The sequence below is a fragment of the Panthera leo genome, chromosome D4 (genome assembly GCF_018350215.1).
Source record: "Panthera leo isolate Ple1 chromosome D4, P.leo_Ple1_pat1.1, whole genome shotgun sequence".
Classification (NCBI taxonomy): Eukaryota; Metazoa; Chordata; class Mammalia; order Carnivora; family Felidae; genus Panthera; species Panthera leo.
In genome coordinates, this window is record NC_056691.1 from 326,922 (window position 1) to 348,933 (window position 22,012).

Sequence of the window (22,012 nt, forward strand, 5' to 3'; positions counted from 1 at the left end):
TTTGTTGATTGTTTCCTTTGCAGTGCAGAACTTTTTATCTTGATGAAGTCCCAGTAGTTCATTTTTGCTTTTCCTTGCCTTTGGAGATGTGTCAAGCAAGAAATTGCTGCAGCTGAGGTCAAAGAGGTTGTTACCTGTTTTCTGTAGAGTTTTGATGGTTTCTGTCAGAACTATGCTTTTTGATTCTTATATTGGGCACAGATATGGAGGTCAGTAGCTTTGAGAGCAAGATACCAGGAGCTTATTTTGTAACCTGTTCAACTATGGATGTTTTTCCTCCTCCTCCAGATCTAACTTCCTCCCCCCCCCCCCCATCCCCCGACCTGATTTCTGGAAAGCGTACTTTTTCAAAGATCTTTTTTTTCTACTTTCACATATTATTGTTCTTCAACTGTTTTAGGGTTTGTTGTCAGCCTTTTCCCATCTGCTGTAATCATCCAGAAGTGCCTCACTATTCTTAGCTTCCCAGGAATACTGTAAATTTAGTCTTATATCAATGAAATTTTAGGTAGAAGTACAGAAAAACAGCTCTGTGTGTGTGTGTGTGTGTGTGTGTGTGTGTGTGTGTGTGTGTGTGTGTGATGCTTAAAAGTGTTGGTGGTGAAAGATGTAGCCAGTTAACAATTTATGTTTACCACAGAAGGTTTTGTAAGAAAAGCACCTGAGCACTGAGATGTAAGTTCTTGCCTTATTTAGATTTCTGCCTCATTATTTATTACATTTTCATATTTTTAGGATATTTTCCATATTTCACTGATACTTCAAATGTTTTTATTCCAGGGTTCGTCTTTTTTACATGACCTAACATTAACAGAGGCAAAAACCTTTCCCTTTAATTTGTTTTTGAATTTGTCTTGATGTTTGCTTTCTGTAGGTTCTACATGAAACATTTCCTCAACACACATTCCTCATGAATGGTCTCATTCAAGGTGTAAAGGTAAGAATGGTTTTTGTGTGGTTCACAAGGAACCAAAGGCAGGAATCCTTGGTAGTTTAACAATGGAAGTTTAAATGGGATGTAGGGAAATAATCACTATTTGTTCTGGAGACCTAAAGTGTGGGGAAATAGGTTCTGCTTACATAAATGGGTTAGGAAAAAGTTTAGGGCGGAAAGCCACCCCCATGGCACCTGAGGTTAGCTAGCAAGCTATTGTAATGGGATCACAAGTAATTTGTTCTATCACCTACAGGCAATTACTTTCCATCTGATGTCAATGTACTATTGTACTTTGATTACAAACTCCACTTGCCTCCCAGACCGTTTACACAAGTTAGTGATTACAACTTGATTATTTTCTTCACATTCACCACATGTGTAAGATCTTGAGAGCTCAATCAATACAGAGACAAAACTCCAGTTTGGACATTAGCCTCTCTTGTATTCAATTCTGCATCTGCTCTCTTGTTGGACAAGAGAAAACTCCAGACTCTTAGTCTGTGACACTAAAGCTAAACTTTTAACTGGATTATCAATGTCAAAGTGAAATGCAATCCAAGTCCATAAGGCATTGCATGGTTTACTTGTAAAAGCACTTTATAAAGAGTTTAATTTTGTGAGCTTTTAATTGCCCTGCCTGTCAACAGAATAAAATGGATAAATATTCTTGTCTTCTTTTGAGACAGATTCTGATATTGAGGAAGAAGGCAGCATCAACATTTAGTTGGCTGTATAGTCTTTTGTCAAGGCTGGTGTTCTAGTCACAACTGAGTTCTCAACCACTTCACCCTTAATACATTGTTTAAAAAAATTTTTTTTTAATTTTTATTCATTTTTGAGAGACAGACCGTGAGCGGGGGAGGGGCAGAGAGAGGGAGACACAGAATCGGAAGCAGGCTCCAGGCTCTGAGCTGTCAGCACAGAGCCCGACGCAGGGCTCGAACCCATGAACTGTGAGATCATCTGAGCTGAAGTCAGATGCTTAACTGACTGAAACCCCCGGTGCCCCGACCCTCAATTCATTATTTAAATTTTAATGTGATATTTATCAGAAAAGCTTATAAATAAGAGGTTAAAGTGTAATGTTATATTCTACTCCCACTTCACAGTATAGTGCACAGGTATAGCGTCTGATTCCTTCCCAGTTTAGATGGTACTGATCTGTGAACTAACACACTTAAAATTATGCCCTAATAATTTGCTGAATTTACATCTTTGAGCAGCATTATTTGTAATAAATACTGTTTATTCTTTGCCTATTTTCAAAAAGTATTTGAGAATGCATACAATAATAGCATAAGTAAAATGGCGTCTTAAATAAAGGTTGAAGCAAGTTTTCAGTCCTCATTGAGAAGAGGAGTGTTATCAGGAACCTGGCGTGTGGTGGCACCTGGGGGGTTCAGTCAGACCGTTGATTTCGGCCCAGGTCATGATCTCACAGTTTGTGAGCTTGAGCCCCATGTTGGGCTCTCCACTGACAGTGTGGAGCCTGCTTGGGATTCTCTCCCTTTCTCTCTGCCCCTCCTCTGCTTGTGCTCGCTTTCTCTCTCCCTCCCTCCCTCCCTCTCTCTCTCTCTCTCTCTCTGTAATAAGTAAACTTAAAAAAAATCTTTAAAAAAAAAAAAAAGCGAAATCTGGCAAGTGGGCCTTTAAGCACCAGTTTTAGATTAGCATAGATCAAAAGGAAAATTAAATGAGAGAAAGCATTGATAAATATACAACATAAATTTATCCTTACAGCAGATTCTTGGGGAAGTTAATCTATAATCTGTTGTCATGTGGACCAGCTACTAAAATGTGTTTTAGTCTGGTTCTGCAGAGTAAAATCAACTGGATGTATACTCTGAAGCCAAGCAGTATGCTGCACTTTGACCTAGAGACACTAACAGTGTTATTCTAAAAATATGTAAAATAAAAGGTATTTGGATTGATTCGGGGCTTAGACAAGGACTTAGGCAACTTAGGTAAATATTGAACTTGACCTTATTGACCTTTACTGGAACTTTAATGATTGGTTATTGTGTCAGGGATATGGATGTGTGACAGCACCTACATCAAAGTAGCTCGAATTGGATAGCTTAATGCGTGTGTAAGTACAGTGCAAGGAATGTGGCTTCAGATTGCTACAGCTTTAAGTCTGTGTTCTGCACTTAGTACCTGTGATTTAGCTTCTCTGACCTCAGTTTCATTATTCATGAAATGACAAAGATAAAAGATCTTCTAACAGGGTGATCATACAGATTAAATGAGCGGGTATATAAGCTGTTAGCACAATACCTCTGAGTGCCGAATAATAAATGTTGCAAAGAGAAATATGTAAAAACAAAAACTATTAGAAGGAAATCTTGATGACCATTTTCTTAACTATTTTTGGGAAAAGATTTTCTTTTCTTAGAAAAAATATATAAAGGAAAAGATTGAGTCATTTATATCAGTATTTTAACTTTGGTAAGTCAAACCACCATCATAAAAATGAACAGACAAATGACAAAACGTTATTTGCAACATGTATAGTAGACGGAGGACCACATAGAAGTGCCTTCCAGGTAAAACCATAGGAAAGTTACTGATATCCCAGAAGGGCAAGGAGGGATGTAGGCTGCCAGTTTACAAAAGATGTCAGTGTAAAAATAAGATTATCACTAGTAAGCAATGGATCCCAAATGGAATGAGATTATATTTTCACATAAGCATTGGTAGAAAAGTTTAAACTGACAATAACTAGTTCAGTTTGTAGTAAATGGGGTCCCCGTACATGACTGATGAGAGAGTTAAGTTGGTATAGCTTTCCTAGAAGGCAGCGTTTTAGTAACCTCACAATATTCACTAATTTTAACAAAGGCTGTTCCATTTCTAGAAAATTGTTCTAATCAATAGAGTTGTTCAAAGATTCAGGTAAAGGGCTGTTTGTAATAGTAAACATGGAAACCATTAAAATGGCTTAAAATTAGAAGAATAAGTACTTTGCAGCACAGGCATATGATGTAATAGCAGCACATAAAGAACACGTTTCTGAAGACTACCATATAATGTGTGAGACAGAAAGGATATAGAGCTACAGTGTGGTTTTGCTTTGGTTTTTACCAAAATACATGTGTATAAGCAGGGGGAAAACCTGATTAAAAAGGAGTCCCCTGAAGTTTGAAACCATGTGAATGGATAATTTTTAGTTTTCTTCTTTATATTCTTTCTTTGTAGATTTTCTACAGTTAATTTATACTTCGTAAGTTTATAATCGTGATGCATGGGTGAGAAGGCTTTTATTTGGGGTGACTACCAGTAAAGGATACAAGAGGAGGGGCACCTGAGTGGCTCCGTCGGTTAAGCGTCCAACTTGGGCTCAGGTCATGATCTCACGGTTCATGGGTTCCAGCCCCATGTCGCAGTCTGTGCTGACAGCTCAGAGCCTGGAGCCTGCTTCAGATTCTGTGTGTCTCTCTCTCTTTCTACTCCTTCCCTGTTCACACTGTCTCTCTCTCTCTCACTCTCAAAAATTAGAAAAAAAATTAAAAAAAAATTTTTTTAAGTTAACATGCCAAACTAAGTTCCTGGTCTTCCCCTCAAGCCTGACCTGCTCACAAGCCTTCCTCATTTCAATTACTGGTCATGCCATTCTTGCTCGTATCAAAATCCCTGGAGTCATCTTGACTCCTTCTCTTCCCAAATCTATTCCATCAACAGATTCTGTGGTTCTACCTTCAAAGTAGGTCTGTAATGAAAATACTACCTGGTTTCAGTAGAGGTCCTGATACAATATAAGCCAGCTCATGGTATCGCTAACCAGTCCCATGCCCACTCCACTTTCTTCTCTGGCATCACCTCTGTTCTCTGCACTCCCACTGACCATAGCTTCCTCAGCTTGTGCTTGCTTGAGTGCTCTGCAGGTTCTGTTTATTCTGCTTGATTCTTTCTCCCAGATACTGGCCTCACTCCCTAACCTTTAACTCTTCACCCAGGTGTCATTTTTTAGTGAAGCCTTTACTGTCTGTTGTCTTGAATAATGTAACCTAGTCTCATCACTTCCAGTCTCCCTTCTCTGCTTTGTTTTTCTCCAGAAACATTATAATCTCACCTCTGACATGCTGTATATTCTGCTTTATCTTGTTACTGTTTGTCCTTCTCACCCTTCCTCTTTTAGACTGGAAGCTTCTGGAAAGCATGAATTTTTGTCTACTCCTGTCCCCAGAGGTTAGAACAGTTCTTGGCAAATGATAGGTGCTCATAAATATTATTGACTTAACATTTCTTTCCAGTCTTTTTCTCTGCATTTTTAAATAGTCAAGATCCAGCTCACGTGGAGACTGTAACTATTTATCTTTGTTCTTGTATCAGCAGTCACTAATGATATAATAATTTCTCCATGACATTAGAAACTATATGAAATCTAGGCACCCCTCTTTTTACACATCCTGGTATGCACAAATTCCAGTTACTAAAGTTCAGTTAAAAAATACCAGCCCATTATCGTGGTGTATTAACTTTGAGTAACTGCTTGCAGTAGGAACTGCTCCTGGCTCCTCAGTCCACAGGACGCTAGTAACAGATGAACATCATCATCAGTGTCCATTCATGGCATTTCAAAATGTCAGTGACTGGTCTGAGTTCGTGCACAGACAACAAAGCGTGTGATTGTGTTGCCTCCTTGTCTCCAGTGATAAACCCACATGACAGTTTACAGAAACAGATCCGTGAAAAGGAATTGGCCAACAAGGATGGAAGTGCAGTGAAGAAATAATTACAGATAATGGTAGAAGCGGTATTTGGATAGAACCTCTGCAGAATTCTAGAAGAAATAAGCTGACAGGGGCACACAGCCAAAAGGACTTAGCAAAGATATACTTGTCAGCATAAATGAGAAGAACGGTATGATGAGCAGGATGAAGGTGTCCCAGTGGAGGTGATGTCCGCAAAATGCTTCACATTAAAGGGACTCACAGAGATGGTATTTCGTGACATTGAAAACACAAAGCATAGAATGTTGAAAGTTGATCTGAATTTAGAAAAGTTGTGTGGCAGTTTGCCAGTGCATAGAAGATACTGCATATCACATGTTACTTGGCTTAGGAAGAAGGCAGGCACTGTTCAAATGACTCTTGGTAAGTTTTTATAAGGAAATAAAACACTTTATTTCTTAAGATTTCAAGTTACAGTGTAAATACTAGTTTTTGCTATTTTCATTTTGCTAATATTAAGAGATTATATATATAAAGATTTTAGTTTTTTAATATTTTTTTTCAGAGAGAGAGTGTGGGGGAGGGGCAGAGGCAGAGAGAGAGAGGGAGAGAGAGAGAGAGAGAGAGTGTGTGTGTGTGTCCCAAGCAGGCTCCACGCTCATCATAGACCCCGACACAGGGCTCGATCCCACAACTGTGAGATCATAATCTGAGCCAAAATCAAGAGTTGGACACTCAACTGACTGAGCTACCCAGGTGCCCCAAGAGACTTATTTTAACAAATAGATTCACATGACTATGGGGCTGACAAGTCTGAAATAATGTAGGGCTGACTTAACTCAGGAAGGAGTTAATGCTCCAGTCCTGAGGCAGAACTCTTTCTTCTGGAAACTTTAGATTTCTTAAGGCTGTGAGCTGATTGGAGTAGCCTCCCCCCGCCATATTATTAAGGGAACCCTTTATCTTAGAGCCACTGTTTTAGGCGTTAACCAGAGCTACGCAATATCTTTACAGAAACACCCACACTAGCACTTGATTAAATAATGGTATCATAGCCTAGCCAAGGTGACTCCTAAAACTAACTGTCACATTTGTTTTAGCTACACTTTGTCAAAAATGCAACACTAAGCTGAGATGCCTTGGTTTCACTTGGCAGGTGAAGTCTAGTTACGGCTCCTGGTTAATAGGAGCAGGTGGAGTGACTGTAATAATTTTCTTCATTAAGACCAGTTGGTCTGATGGCCCAGTGTCTGCCTTGAAATTTCTTGAAACTTCTTTCTTTTGCATGTTTTATATTTATTACAAAATTAGATATCTTTAGCAGTGTCCCAGACTAAGCGGGCCACATGTCCGAGTTTACACCTGGAGTGATCACTATGAAGAGGGTGGCTTTAAAGCAGGCAGTCATGATCTTGTCTGGCTTTAACGTCACAGAAGCCAGCTCAGGGCATGGCCACAGGGGGTCACCTACAGATGGGCTGCTTCTCAGTCTAGACTTGGCCATCAACTCTGATGAAGGAGAAGGCGTGTAGACCCTCTTCCATGATGCTCTTCCAGGGGATTAAATGTCAAGTTCCTGTATTCCAGGAGCTGCTGCTCAACTGTCATCTTGCCATTTACATGAATTAAGTCATAGCTTAGCTTAAGCACATACAGAAACTTTTGGCTGATGTTTTTAAGAATTACAAAACAAAAAACCAAGATAGGTATCTTTAAAGTTTCTTCAAGCTGCTCTTTGGTGTTAGTAAGTACAGAGAGCTTTTCCTACACACACATGTGTGCATGTGTGCAGAATAATTCTTGCTTAATTTGGACAAGAACTTGAATAAAGATTGTCCTTTCTGTTATCTATAAATAAAATTATTAAACCACCTACTTGAGAGATGACTCATCAATTTTAAGTGCAGACTTTTTATGACAGACTGCTAATTTATCCATTGAAGAAAACATGTAAGAGTACTCACAAGTAGGCAAGACTAGTTCTTTGCTTTAGGTTGGAAACCTGGAAATATTAACAGATTACTTTAATAACTGGTTTGAACTGTGGGCTTTAGGGTTAGGACTCGGTCCTGGAGCCACCGCACACTGAGATGAATGCTGCCTCTGCCGCTATGAGCCTCAGGCCAGTTGTTGGCCCTAACAGCATCTACCTCACAGGGGAAGACATGTGAGAAAGGCCAGGAGGAGTTTGGCAAATGTGGATGCTAGCTGTTACTGTTGTTAGTACTTTAAAACCTATACTGAACTTTCTTGGAATCAGAATTTGAAGAATCAGTAGCCCTACTACTTCTAAAATTAAGGAAAAGTCTGTTGACTTATGTTTTATTTACAACAATTTATTTCACTTTAGTCTGCTTTTGTTTCTTTTATTGAATATTCCCTACTTCTCTCCCTTTACCTCAGAACAAGACAAAACACCCTAGCCCTCCTGCCCATATTGTTCTTTCCTTGAAGTCTCTGGCATCAGCTGTTCTTTGATCCTTCTCCTGCTTTGCACATTCACTCTTCCAGACTTTAATTGAATTAAAAGCACTTTATATATCACATTTCTCATTTGCCCTCTTGCACTGATGGACGTGTACCCTGGGAAGGGAGGCTCTGTACTGTGCAGGGTCTCTGTGGGTCCTTGGTCAGAAAGGTGACCTTGTTTTAATATTGTTTTTATGTGAAAATATTCTTTTAAGTTTGTTTATTTTGAGAGAGGGAGGAAGGGAGGGAGAGAATCCCAAGCAGGATCCATACTGTCAGCCCAGAGCCTGACAAGGGGCTCGAACTCACGAACCATGAGATCATGACCTGAGCCGAAATAAAGAGTTGGATGTTCAACCGACTGAGCCACCTAGGTCCCTTTATGTGAAAATACTTGTCAATTATATAAATAACACAATTCTATTGAAGTAGGATTTTTGTCTTTCATCTTTTAAGAAATGCAAGATAAAAGTCATTATTAGTGAATTACTGTATGAAAGATCAAAATGAATCTAACTTTGGGGTAACCAAGTACATGTCGCAAGTTCCTCATTGCTTATTAAAGAATACTGAAAATTTGTCATAGAATGTGAACTTTTTCACGGAAAAGTTTTTAGCAGTAGTTAAAAGACTTTGTATTTTATTCTTCATTGGTGCCAGTGCTCCCTCAAATGCATTCGTGAGGTTAATTATACTGTAAAGGAAAACAAAAAGCCGTCTTTAGTTTTAAAAATATTCACACAAACTGTTTTAGTCAAATATTTACCAACAGGAAAACGTACACTTAAAACTTCCGTGATGGCTATATTAAGTGTAAAATTTATGCATGGGTGCTTCAAATGAGTTGTATTTATCATTCTTTGTATGCTTCACAGTGTTTATTGGATAATTGTATTTAATTGAACAATAAACTCTGATTGCTGTTTTGTCACTTTAGAGGCTAAAGTCATGTCAGAATTATTGGCCAGTTAATTATGCCACCTTAAACACCCGTGTCCACTGGGAAGCTAACTTACTGACGTGGCTGTGCTGAACCGTTGGTGAATTTCACCATCTGTGCCTGGACGCCTGCACATCGTGTTATATCTAGTCCTGGTTGGGTTATGATAAGCATGGCATCAGCTGACCCTCATTATTTTTGGATCTCATATTTCCAGTCCACCTACTCGCTGAGTTTGTGACCCCCAGATCAACACAGTGCTTTTGTGGTCATTTATGCACTGGGGTGAGGGGAGAAGTGTGAGTGCCCAGCCATTTGTTCGAACTTCCGTCTAGTTGTTTCAGGTCTTATAACCGTACATCTGTCTTTCTTGTGGTCCACTTAGTGCCACATATTTTGCATCTTTGTGCCTTTTATTGGTGATTTGGCTGTTTAAAATGTCCCCGTGTGTAGTACTGACTACTATCTTGAAGTGCAAGAGGTCTGTGATGTGCCTTACAGAGAGAATGCTGCCAGATAAGCCTCATTCAGGCATGAGCTGTAGTGCTGTTGACTGAGAATTCAGTGTTCATAAGTCAACAATGTGTATTAAAGTGTCTAAACAGAAACACACGTAAATCACGGTTGTGTGTTGGTCAGTAAATGACACTAGGTGACCAGACGCTTGCAGGAACCTGACACTGTTTCCTCGAGGAGCAGTCGTTGCCTATTCTGTAATTCAGTGTCTGTGGCAACCTTACAGAACATAACTACTGTGAATGGTGGGAATCAGTTGTATTTCTGATGAAGATGAGGGCTTTGAGGTCTGCCTCTCAGGTCTGTCTGGTGTTAAGTTTTAAACATTTTGTTCTCATTTGCAAATTGTATCCTGCATCATTAGTACTGAAGAAGTACCTGCCCAATCCATCAGGGTACAAATGTCCTCAATCTGCTGCTCTGACAATGTGCACTAATAGAATTTCAGGCCAGACTGGGTAGTGAAGAAGTACCTGGGAGAGGAGAAAGTCTTTGATTTTTAGGAAATTCAGGTTTTCCAAAGAGGCAAGTACAAGTTGGCCCTTGAACAACCCGGGTTTGAATTGCATGGGTCCCCTTGTACGCAGGCACTTTTCTCGTTTTTGACAAATGCAGTACAGTACTGTAAATATATTTTCTCTTCCTTAAGGTTTTCTTAACCTTTTCTGTAGCTTTATTGTAAGAATATGGTATATGATACATAAAACATACAAAATATTGTTAATTGTTTATGTTCTCAGTAAAGCTTCTGGCTAACAGTCGGCTGTTAGTAGCTCACTTTTGGGGGAGTCAGAAGTTAGATATGGACTTTTGACTGCATAAGATGGTGGGTGTTGGTGCCCCAATCCTTGTGTTCTTCAGGGGTGAACTGTATGAGATTGTATTTTAGCATCTTAATAAAGTTATTTTCAGTATCTATTATTGTTACTAAGAATTTGATTTGAATAATATTTTTAATGGATAGATTAAATTACCATTTAAATTCATAATCTCGAAGACAGTACCTTTTTTCTGTTAAAACCATGTATTATTATTTTATTCAAAAAAATTTTTTTAACGTTTGTTTATTTTTGAGACAGAGACAGCATGAGTGGAGGAGGGGCAGAGAGAGAGAGAGGGAGACAGAGAATCCGAAGCAGGGTCCCTGCTGTCAGCACAGAGCGCAATGCAGGGCTTGAACTCACAAACTGAGATCATGACCTGAGCCAAAGTCGGAAGCTTAACCGACTGAGCCACCCAGGCACCCTAGCTATGCATTATTTTAAATATAACTTTAATACTTGGCCTTCTCCTGTCTTTTGTTTAAAAATGGCATACATTCCATATTTTAAAGCGTTGTGTGAAGTCTGGAATCAGACCTGTCCAGAAACTTTCCCAGAGCTCTTTAAAGAGTTTTTGTTACTAGTTTTGTGATAGTAGTGGATTTTCACTGCCTTGTCCTCTTAAATTTCTTTACATGCAGGCTCTAGTCTCTGAGCCATCAGCACAGAGCCCAACGCAGGGCTGAAACACACAAGCCATAAGTTCATGACCTGACTGACGGATGCTCAACCAACTGGGCCACCTAGGCATCCCCCCCCCCTTTTTTTTTAATGTTTGTTTATTTTTGAGAGAGAGCACACCAATGGGCAGAGGGGCAGAAAGAGAGAGGGAAAGAGAGAATCCCAAGCAGGCTCCACACTGTCCGCACAGAGCCTGATGCAGGGCTTGAATTCCTGAGCCGAGATCAAGAGTCAGATGCTTAACCATCTGAGCCCCCCAAGGACCTCTTGTTGACCAGTTCTATACTACCCACGTATGCAGGTACTTGATATTTTTAGAGAATTTTGAAGATTTTCTTTTCTAAAGTTCATGAAACTGGTAGTCACAAGTCCTGAATTTAAGCCCCACTTTCTGCAGTTGCTTGGCTCTTAAAGGAACACCATTTAATTCTTGATGTTTACTGTCTTGACACAAGGACAGGCTAAATGGAAATCCATTGTGACTTAGAAATTAAATTACAAGATTTGATCGTGGGCTTGGATTAATATTTTATTTCAGAGGAGCTAAAAAGCTTTTCTCCTCACCCTGCCTGCCTTCCGTTGAGTCTTCCTCTCACCGACCCCCTTATTTCAGTGCACGTGTCTCCCAGCCAGTGGGTTCTAGGTTTACCTAGGGCTGATAGATCGGAATCCTGTTCCTTTTCTTGCCAGCAGTGTGACTTTGGTTTCCTCTTAAAGTTTAATTCAAATCTTTGAAAGCCCTTATTATGAGGCCTTGTGATAAGCACCAAGGGTACAGAGATGTGAAGAAACCGTCCTGAAAGAGAAGAAAGATAAATAACAAGTGTTAAAATTGCAGTGGAAGAGCTAGAAACGTACCAGGCGGGAGGAATTTGTTTTGCACTCCACAAAAACCAGTGTGATTAATTCTGCTTGAGGAGCTAAGAGAAGTTAAGAGGAGGAGGTGCTTCTCCCCACGGTGTTGTAAAGAACGACTGGCAGTTTACCCAGCCCAACTGTGGGAAGTGTATGCAGGCACATTAAGGGCCCACAGGCACAAAGGAGGACGGTATGCTGGGAAAACTAGGAGGTGCTTCATACAGCCAAAGCATAGGATGTGTGTTAGGAGCCAGATTTTGGAGTGTCCTGTTGGTATGCTGTGCTGAGCAATTTCCAATACACAAAAGTAGATAATAAAATGAACACCTATGAACTCACCCAGTTTCACTACTCACCAACATTTTCCTACTCTTGTCTCATCTGTTTTCTCCCCTCCCAATTTTTTGTAAAAGCAAAGTGCAGGTGTTCATTTCACCCCTATATACCTGCTGACTTCTAGACTGTGCACAGTGGGAACCGCTGCAGGGTTTTAAAGAAGGGATCCGAGCAAGGTTTGCAGCTCATCAACGGGAGCACATATTGTCTGGAGGACCAGGGTCAGGGACCAGGTAGCAAGTGAGAAAATACCTTCATTGGAGCAGTTGATTTAGAGCTGTGCATATTTATTAAAATGAAATAAGTTTTGGCCTCTTCCCGTATGCTTGGTGTAAAGATATGTAAAATAGGTGTATATATTTCATATCCCCTCTTCTTCAGTGTCTCCTAAAAAACAAACCCTCCCCCCTTTTTTCCTTTTCTAAAGCATGTTTAGAAATTTGTTAGAATGGTTTTTGTTGTATTTTTAAGTTCATTTTATTTCTGAGAGAGTGTGAGCAAGGGAGGGGCAGAGAGAGAGGGAGACAGGATCTGAAGCAGGTGCCGTGCTGACAGCAGAGAGCCTGATGTGGGGCTTGAACCCACAAACCGTGAGATCATGACCTGAGCCAAAGTCAGACACTTAACTGACTGAGCCACCCAGGCGCCCCTAGAATGTTTTTAAATGATAATTTGCATTTAATGCTTCAAATTATTCTGTTTGGGGGCAAAAAAAAAAATAAATTGGAGCATTTAGAAAATAAGAATTACAAGTAATTGGGGGATCATATTGTACATTTGACCTTTGTTTCTGTTTTTCCTCTCCAGGGCCTGCTATCTTTTCTGAGTGCCCCCCTCATAGGCGCTCTGTCTGATGTGTGGGGGAGGAAACCCTTTCTCCTGGGCACCGTCTTCTTCACCTGCTTCCCAATTCCACTGATGAGGATCAGCCCGTGGTGAGTGGCTTGACCTTCCACCATCATGACTATCTGTTTTGGGTCACATGTGAATAATACATCCGCAGAGCATTTCTTAACTATTTCAAAGCAGTTGGTACCTGTGTTTTTATTTAATCTCTCTGATAATACTGAAAGCCAGTTTGGGCTTTAAGACATTTAAAGATGTTGCCATGAGGTTAATTAAAGGATCGGGTCCTGGGAGGGGGTGTACCATTTCTGTACTCAACCCTTGTGACTGCAAATGTGTTTGTGTCAGCTCACTGCTCTAGGGCACTGTATGAACAGTTTATATCAATAGACAGGAGTCACTTTTGAGTACATTGTAGTTATTAGACCAATAGCCTATTCTCACTCATAATAGGAATTTGAATTTGATCTCATTTTTCATGATAGAGAGTATTAACAAGTAACCAAGTCTCTTCAGTTACCAAAGATGGGTTGGAATTTGTACCTGAGCTGTACCTTAGTTGTTTTTCTTAGTTGCAGAGGATGGTATTTGGCCAAAATGCTGAGATGTTCTTCATAAGGTGTAAAGAACACACCTTAGAATGGAAGGGGTTGTTGTTGTTTTAATGCAGTATTTATTGGCTTGGGTAAATGTCATTTGATTATCTCATAATTTTATGTCAATATTTGTTCCATTGTAAATATGTTGGGTACCCATGGTGGATCATTTTATTTTCTACCAGATGATGAATCTTATAAAATACTTTTTGATATTGAGTCTTTATGTCCAAGAACAAGTCATGCTTTTCTGATAAATGAGGGCTTTTTCTTTTAATGTCCTCTCAATACCTTAAAATATTTTTCTTTAGATCTTTAAATGATTTTGCCTCTTCCCTTCCAGTTTTCATGCTGTTGCTTTTGCTACTTACATTGACTAATGAAGAATGTTAAATAAAAGTGATAATTGTGGACCTAACATTTTCATGTATATAAAGGAAATGTTACAGTGTTTCATCATTTAAGTATTAAGGTAGCTTTTGTTGAAAAATATTATCTATCACTATGATGAATTATATTAATGTATTTTCTAATCTTGAAATATCCTTTGCCCTAGGATAAATCCTACTTTTTGTTCTGTGAGATTTTGTTTGTTGGTATCTTAACAATATTTATTTAAAAGCATCTGTGCATATGATTGAAATTTTTAGTGTTAAATACATTAATACTTTTGTTATGATTTCTGCCTTTGTGTAGCTCTCTTAAAGTCATATGCTGTATGTTTGTTTTTCTTAGCTAAAGCTAGGAAATTTTAAGTTTTTATTTCTCTTCTGTTGGCTACCTTTAAGATTATATCTTTACTTAATCCCCTTATTCTTTCATTTTTTCACCTGCATGTACTGACATCCTTTGAGCAATTACAAAATTGGTATGTTTCTACTTCTTCCCCATCCTGATTATCAGTTTATTAGTAGTCCATTATATCTTTAAATATACACATACATATATTTGTTTTTATTTGTTTATAATCTTTACATAATATCATTAGCTCTGGTTATGAAAGTGTATGCACACTGCCACCTCTCTTCCAGGTAATTAAAATAATCTTTTTATAGGTGGTATTTTGCGATGATTTCTGTGTCTGGAGTCTTCTCGGTCACATTCTCTGTGATATTTGCTTATGTAGCTGATGTCACTCAGGAACACGAGCGAAGTACTGCTTATGGATGGGTAAGATTATAGTTTATGTATTGTAACCAGAGAAGTATTTATAATTAAATTGTGTTAAAGTATTAAAGTGTTAAGTATTTAAAAAAAATTGTAAATACTGACTTACATAAAATCTACAGCAATTAAAATAAAAAAGATTTATGAAGTTTAAAAAAAAAATTTTTTTAATGTTTTTATTTATTTTTGAGACAGAGGGAGACAGATCATGAGCAGGGAAGGGCAGAGAGGGAGGGAGACACAGAATCCAAAGCAGGCTCCAGGCTCTAAGCTGTCAGCACAGAGCCTGACGCGGGGCTCGAACTCATGGACTGTGAGATCATGACCTGAGCTGAAGTCAGATGCTTAACCCACTGAGCCACCCAGGCACTGCTATGGAAATTGATGAAGTTTAAAGTAGCCAGATGGAAATTGCTAATAATGTATAATAATGTATAGGGTTGGAAGTTTGTCAGGAATGTGAGTTGTTGACTGCAAAATATTTTAAAAAGTTGATTTGTTTCTTGTTGGCTTATGTCTTGAGGAACCATAAACAGTAAACTGGTGCTGAGATAAGTCCCCATGCACCTAATTCACAGTTAGGGAGATGTTGTGCCTCAACCATGTTAATCCACTGTTACTATATTTATTGCTGCTTGCATGTCTCAGGCACTTACTTGGGATATGGTACTGTGTAATTGTGGAGTGCTTAATGAAAGCTACAGATCTCTTCTTGGTCAGTGTTAGATAATTTCTGATTTTCCGAAGTGTGATGATGGCATTGCAGTTCCGTAGGGAAGAAAGACTTGTAGAAGATGGAGGCTAAAGCCCTTTAGCTCAGTGTCTTGACTACTCATGTGGCTCAGGGGAAAAGATGTCATGTGAGCATGTGTGGGCGTGTGTCCAATGTGTGAACTTGCTGAGGTATGTGCGTGCTGTTGCAGGGGGATAATTACCCCTTCTTCTAGGTTCTTTGGCCTAATGATTAAACTGACACAGATTAATAGGAGGGAAACACTTAATTTTGTACAGAGCTCCAAAGACACGAGAGACTGGGACGCAGTTGAGACTTATATGCCATCCTGAGCTAAGGAAAAGAGGGTAGGGGTCTTGGGCTTTGGAGGGGAGGAAGACAGTTCACAGGAAGATGGGAAGAACAAATGTTTGGTAAGTAAATGCGTGCCATGCCATGCAGATAAGTCTTCCTGATATAAAAAGTTATTTCTGCCATAGCTCTCTTCCTGATATAGGCCCCTGTCTGAATTCTTTCAGGCATTAAAAGAAAGGCAAAAAAGCTTTCCCTGAGCCTGCTGGGTCTTAATTGCCTACAGTTCAAAACAGTCCACATGCAAAGTGGTGTAGTTGGGGTGGTGCATTCTCCACTTGTTCTCTCAAGTTCCCTCTGTTTGAAATGTTTACATTGAGAAAAGGTGGATAAAAGAGGAGTGATCTAGCTGTTGAACACGTTGGAGGAGGACTGAATGCCGGAAACCCACATTATCTCTCTCCTTTCCCAAGTCTTGCTCATCCTTTCAAATCTCACTTCCTGGAGGCGCCTGCATGGGTCAGTCAGTTGAGTGACCAACTTTGGCTCAGGTCATGATCTCTCAGTTCATGAGTTTAAGCCCTAACAGCTCTGTGCCCACTTCAGATACTCTGTCCCCGCCCCCCTCCCCGCCCCTACCCTACTTGCACTCTCTTACGTTTTACTTTTTGCATATTTTAAGAAACTAAACCTCACGAATACCTATTTCAGTGTACCATTTAGGGAGGAAAAATTATAGGTGGAGAACAGTAGAGGAATTGGTGGGAGGATAGAATCCTGGGCACTGAGGGCCCTAACTGAATTGGGCTGTGTTAGAAGGACAGGTGGAGCTACCTCTCTGTGTCTGAGAGCATCCACCCTGTTTTCCCATTTGAGTCCACTGGGAGGCTTTCAGCTCTTCAGATACATAGACTCATAAGTCTTAAGCTTGTTTCCTAAACTCTGTTTTGAAAGCTTAAAGATTGTCATTAAGATTTCTGCCTTTGTTAGGGGTGCCTGGGTAGCTCAGCTGGTTGAATGTACGGCTCCTGATTTCATCTCAGGTCTTGATCTCACAGTTCATGGGATCAAGCCCCATGTTGGGCTCTGTGCTGAGAGTGTAGGCCTGCTTGGGATTCTCTCTTTCCCTCTCTCTCTGCTGCTCCTCTGCATTCTCTCTCTGTCTCTCCCCTCTCCCCGCCCCCCCCTCAAAATAAGTAAACAAAAAAAGATTTCTGCCTTTGCTAATTTCAGGTTTTCTCTATGGCAGTTTACAAATATTTAAATTGTAGAAATACCAGAAAATAGAGCACCTCTTTCTCAGAGCAGTGTAGGGGGCAGCACATGGATGAGAAAGATGAATTTAAAAGTTCAACATAGAGGCACGTGGGTGGCTCAGTGCCCTTGATTTCCAGGGCTTGATTTCGGCATCCAGCTCTTGATTTTGGCTCAGGTCATGATCTGGGCTCAGGTCATGATCTCACAGTTGTGAGATTAAGCCCTGTGTTGGGCTCTGCGCTGGGCCTGGAGACTCTCTCTCTCTGCCCCCTGCCTGCTCGTGAGTACTCTCTCTCTCTCCAAAAAAAGTTTACCATGATTTGGAATGCACCATTTTATTAATGAGCATTAATTTCATTATATCCGAAGTAGCACTGAGTCCTTTCCAAAGTATTTTGAGGGGAGCTTAGTAGAATGCCGTCATTTAAATTGTTGTTCTAGAATAATAATAATTTAAGTCCATTGTTCGCAATGACGAAATCTTGAGTTATTGAACAATGCTTATTTTAGAAAATGTCCATTTGGGATGCCTGGGTGGCTCAGTTGATTTAAGCATCCAACTCTTGATTTTGGCTCAGGTCATGATCTATCTCATGGTTCATGAGTTCATGCCCCTTTTCGGGTGTGCACTGACAGCACAGGACCTGCTTGGGATTCTGCCTCCCTCTCTCTCTGCCCCTACTCTGCTCACTCACTCTCTCTCTCTCAAAATAAACTTGAAAAGAAAAGAAAATGTCCATGTGGCTAGAAGACGGTTATGATGGTAGATAAATGTCATTTTGACAAATAAATAAATTATTGTTTTCTTCTTTAAACTCAAGTTATCGTTAGATTCTTTAGACTTGGAATGCTGTGGAATTATAAAAAGCAGTTTCAGCTGAAATTTAGCAGATGTAAATCTGACTCTCTATTTTAGTGGGAAAGATGAATTTTAGAGATTGGAAAATGACTTCTAGTTCTTGCTCATCATATGAACTTAAGACAGCTATTTAACCTTTCTATTGCTGTTTATTTATTTGTACATTGAGTAGAGTGTCTTCTTGGTTTAGGTACAAAAATGCGGTAGAGGATTAAGATAATGAAAAACTTATGAATAAATGACTTTACTGACCCATTTTGTGCAGATAAGAGGTTGTTAGCCCGAGAACCCCACAGCAGTGCTGCCGTAGCTATTTGCATGTCATTGTAGTTTATAATGTAGTTACGTGTTTGCCTTGATCTTCTCAAATAATATGGAAAAACCTGAAGGGCAGGAACTCTTGTCTTCTTAGTCACCTGGTACATAGCAGGTAATTAAATAAACACTGAACCAAGATTCCTGTTCCCCAAATTGGAATTCTCTACACCTCCTTTTTTCCCCCAGAAAGTTTTTATTGGGCTTGCTTTAATAGTGTCTTTAGTGTAATATTAATTTCAGATATATTGTATTTTTACATTTATTTGGAAGGGTATTGGGTGAAAGAAAAATGTCTTTGGCTAACCAGGAGTCATAATTTTAATAATAGATAATGATTTCAGTGGTTTCTATTAAAATCTAGTAGAAATTTAAATAACCAACTTATATTTTTGGCACTCAATCTGGTTATAATTTGGAGACTGCCCATTTAAGCTTCTGCACATGCAGATTACATTCCAAAGTAAAGGAAGCTGTGTGCAGAGATTCCACATGGATTCAGGTTGCAAGTGTGACAGTTGGCTTTGTGGTCTCTGGTATTGGATGCAGGTTGGGAGTAACACAAATCAACAGCCCAGGGATCTCTAGTTAAAAAGCTTTGATGTTCTTACAGCTTTTTCTCTAAGAATATCAGGGTTTTTTTCCTTCTCCGTGGTAATGAAATGGTCCCCAAATAATAAAATGGTGGATGTTTTTATTTATTTTATTTTTTTAATGTTTGTTTATTTTTGAGAGAGAGAGACCGAGACAGAGAGACAGAACACGAGTGGGGGAGGAGCAGAGAGAGGGAGACACAGAATCTGAAACAGGCTCTGGGCTCCGAGCTGTCAGCACAGAGCCCGACACGGGGCTTGAACTCACAAACCTTGAGATCATGACTTGAGCCGAAGCCAGACGGTCAACCGACTGAGCCATCCAGGCACCCCAAACAGTCAGTGTTTTTAGAATATGAAGTCAACACAGTCCCAGAGTAATTTGTAAGTTTTGTGATCAGCCCTGCAGAAATTTCTGTCATGCTTTTCTCCCCAAATCCCTGTTGCCCAATTAAAGAAGACTAAAGTGTATGTTGGTGGGTTTTTTTAATTTTACTTTTTATTTATTTTGAGAGAGAGCAAGCGTGCGCGAGCAAGGAAGGGGCAGAGAGAGAGGGAGAGAACCCCAAGCAGGCTCTACGCTGTCAGCACGGAGTCCAACCTCACAAGCAGTGAAATCATGACCTGAGCCAAAATCAAGAGTCTGAGCCACCCAGGTGCACCCTAAAGTGTGTGTGTTTTATTTATGGGGAAGGTTTTCTCAATTTTTGTTTCTAATACCATTATTTTTTATTCTTGTAGCTTTCTAGGATATCTCGTTAGTTCATAGTTTATGAACAAGTACTTAAAATGAAATGACTCTTCCATTGTCAAAATGTATGTACAACACATCCCTTTTGTTTTGTTTAAAGCCGGGGAAGGACAGTCATGGTCCGTCCCTTTGGGACTCCACATGAGAACCAGAATTAGGTGTGCACCTGCAGCAGATGGGACTAAGTGAGAGTGTGCCTTCTGTGTGTGTTTGTGATAGTGGCCAGGACCGTGGATGAGAGTGTGCTTTTCCACAGGTGTCAGCCACCTTTGCAGCAAGTCTGGTGAGCAGCCCGGCCATTGGAGCATACCTTTCAGCCAGTTACGGAGACAGCCTTGTTGTGCTGGTGGCCACAGTCGTGGCTGTTCTGGACATCTGCTTCATCTTATTGGCTGTTCCAGAATCTTTGCCAGAGAAAATGAGGCCGCTTTCCTGGGGAGCTAAGATTTCTTGGAAACAAGCAGACCCTTTTGCGGTAATAAAAACATGAAAATATTGAATATTTCTGCAGCTTAGTGCATCCCATCAGTTGTTGATCCCTCTCTTTCTCCAGGAAAAATAGAAAAAAAAATTGCATATAAGGGACTGTAGTTGTCTATACGATTATAGATTATAATCCTATAATATAATCAAGGATTATATAGAGTTTATGTTTAAGTCACGCATGTGGTATCATGAGGGAAGAGAGAAGAAAAAATGTTCAGTTAATGCCTGATGAGGGTTTGGGAAGGAAGTTTTTTTTTTTTCTTACTGCATGGTGGTTTTCACTTTTTTTTTTTTTTTTTTTTTTTTTTTTTTTAACAAAATGAAGGTGGCCATTCGAAGTGGTTGTGTTCATTCACTTAAATTCAGAAAAGGTGAATGGATTTGGCCTGACTGTAGTAGCTATTTTCTCAGTTGTTAATGTACATACACTTTGACCAGAGGCTCTGGACTTGTATTTTGTGGACTGAATGGGTTCTTTACTTTTAAAAAGCTTTTACCATTTTTAATTTTTTTGGAAGGATCCCATTAACAACTAGAAAAAGTACTGAGACAAAGAATCTTACCTCTCCCCTTCTCCCTCCCTTGTCTGACATAACATTGTTCTTGAAGAAAAATATATGTGGAAAAAAATAACCAGAGATTTGATTGCTGATTTTAATCACCCAAGTGTACTTGTGAGGAAATAATGTGTATAAGAAAAATAACTCGTGAGAAATTCTTTTCTAAAAAGCCTCCATGACCTAGAGCCCCCGGTCATTTTGTGTGTGCCCTAATGTCAGACATGGAGAAAGAGGTGCTTAGAGAAGGAAACCAGGTATGGACCTGGGAGCCAGTCACGCCTCCTACTTTCTTGTCATGTAGTGACCAGGTTACACACGGAAATTCATCTGTGAAGCACGACTACTACCGTGTATTCTTTCCAGGCTAGTGTGGGAGTTTTGGTGAGTATATAAGTTAACTCACCTAGTGTCTGGTGTGCAGCAAGGTCTCCATAGACAGAAGCACTTTATAGTCCTCAGCTCACCTTTTGGTCTTCTCAACAATTCTGTGTAAAAAAGGAAGATTCAAATTTTTGTAAGAAGATTGAAAAAGCTGTTACTGGTCAGAGAATCTTGTCACTGACCCCATGACTAGAACATACTTATTTGGCTTCCAGTTTTACAGGCCAATTGAATATTAACATTTTAAAGAATATAGTAAATTTACATATAATAAAAACCCTGAAGTGTTTATAAAGGGGTTATATTATGAATGAAAGAGATGAGATTTTCTTAAAAGGTTCTGGAGCAGTATTTTTTCAGGATCTATTCACAGGGTGTGTGAACTAGTATGGTTAACAAAGATGAGCAAGTGTTTGTTTTTTGTTTTGTTTTTTAAGCTGTAAAACTGTAAACATAAAATTATGAAATTAGGACTTACAGCCATAGAGTTAATATTTACTTGTTTTTCTAAACTGTTCAACTTTTATAATTCACCCAAATAGATCAAAACAATGAAACCAGTATCCCAGAATATCAGTGATTCAGTCAGTGTCTCCTACTTTTTATGTGTTTCTCTTTCTGCTTATTCCTAGTCACTGAAGAAAGTTGGAAAAGATTCTACTGTCTTACTAATTTGCATCACCGTGTTTCTTTCATACCTTCCTGAAGCTGGACAGTATTCAAGTTTTTTTCTCTATCTCAGACAGGTGGGTAATGGGTGCCTAGTAGCTTTAGAACATGAAGAAATCAAAGATTAGGATTTGTCTAAAGGTATTTTGAGGAAAACCGTATAGCGGAAAAAATGTGTGGACCTGCTTCTAGCTATAGTTTAAGTGTAGGTGCTGATGTATAAGTAGCAATCAGAGGAACCTTTAATACAATGATATTTTCAAATACTATAAAATGT

General features: G+C 39.4%; 1 protein-coding gene across 3 annotated transcripts in view; it reads left to right on the forward strand.

The window, feature by feature from the left end:
* The window catches only part of MFSD14B (major facilitator superfamily domain containing 14B), a 72,779-nt gene that overhangs the window by 41,409 nt on the left and 9,358 nt on the right, over positions 1 to 22,012 (forward strand). For 2 of the 3 annotated variants that reach the window (XM_042913202.1, XM_042913204.1), the window contains exons 3-7: positions 875 to 937; positions 13,039 to 13,166; positions 14,729 to 14,843; positions 19,896 to 20,114; positions 21,699 to 21,812. In XM_042913202.1, coding sequence (XP_042769136.1) covers positions 875 to 937; positions 13,039 to 13,166; positions 14,729 to 14,843; positions 19,896 to 20,114; positions 21,699 to 21,812 — 639 coding nt within the window. The remainder of the gene's footprint in view (positions 1 to 874; positions 938 to 13,038; positions 13,167 to 14,728; positions 14,844 to 19,895; positions 20,115 to 21,698; positions 21,813 to 22,012) is intronic. The other variant, XM_042913203.1, reaches the window with a different exon arrangement.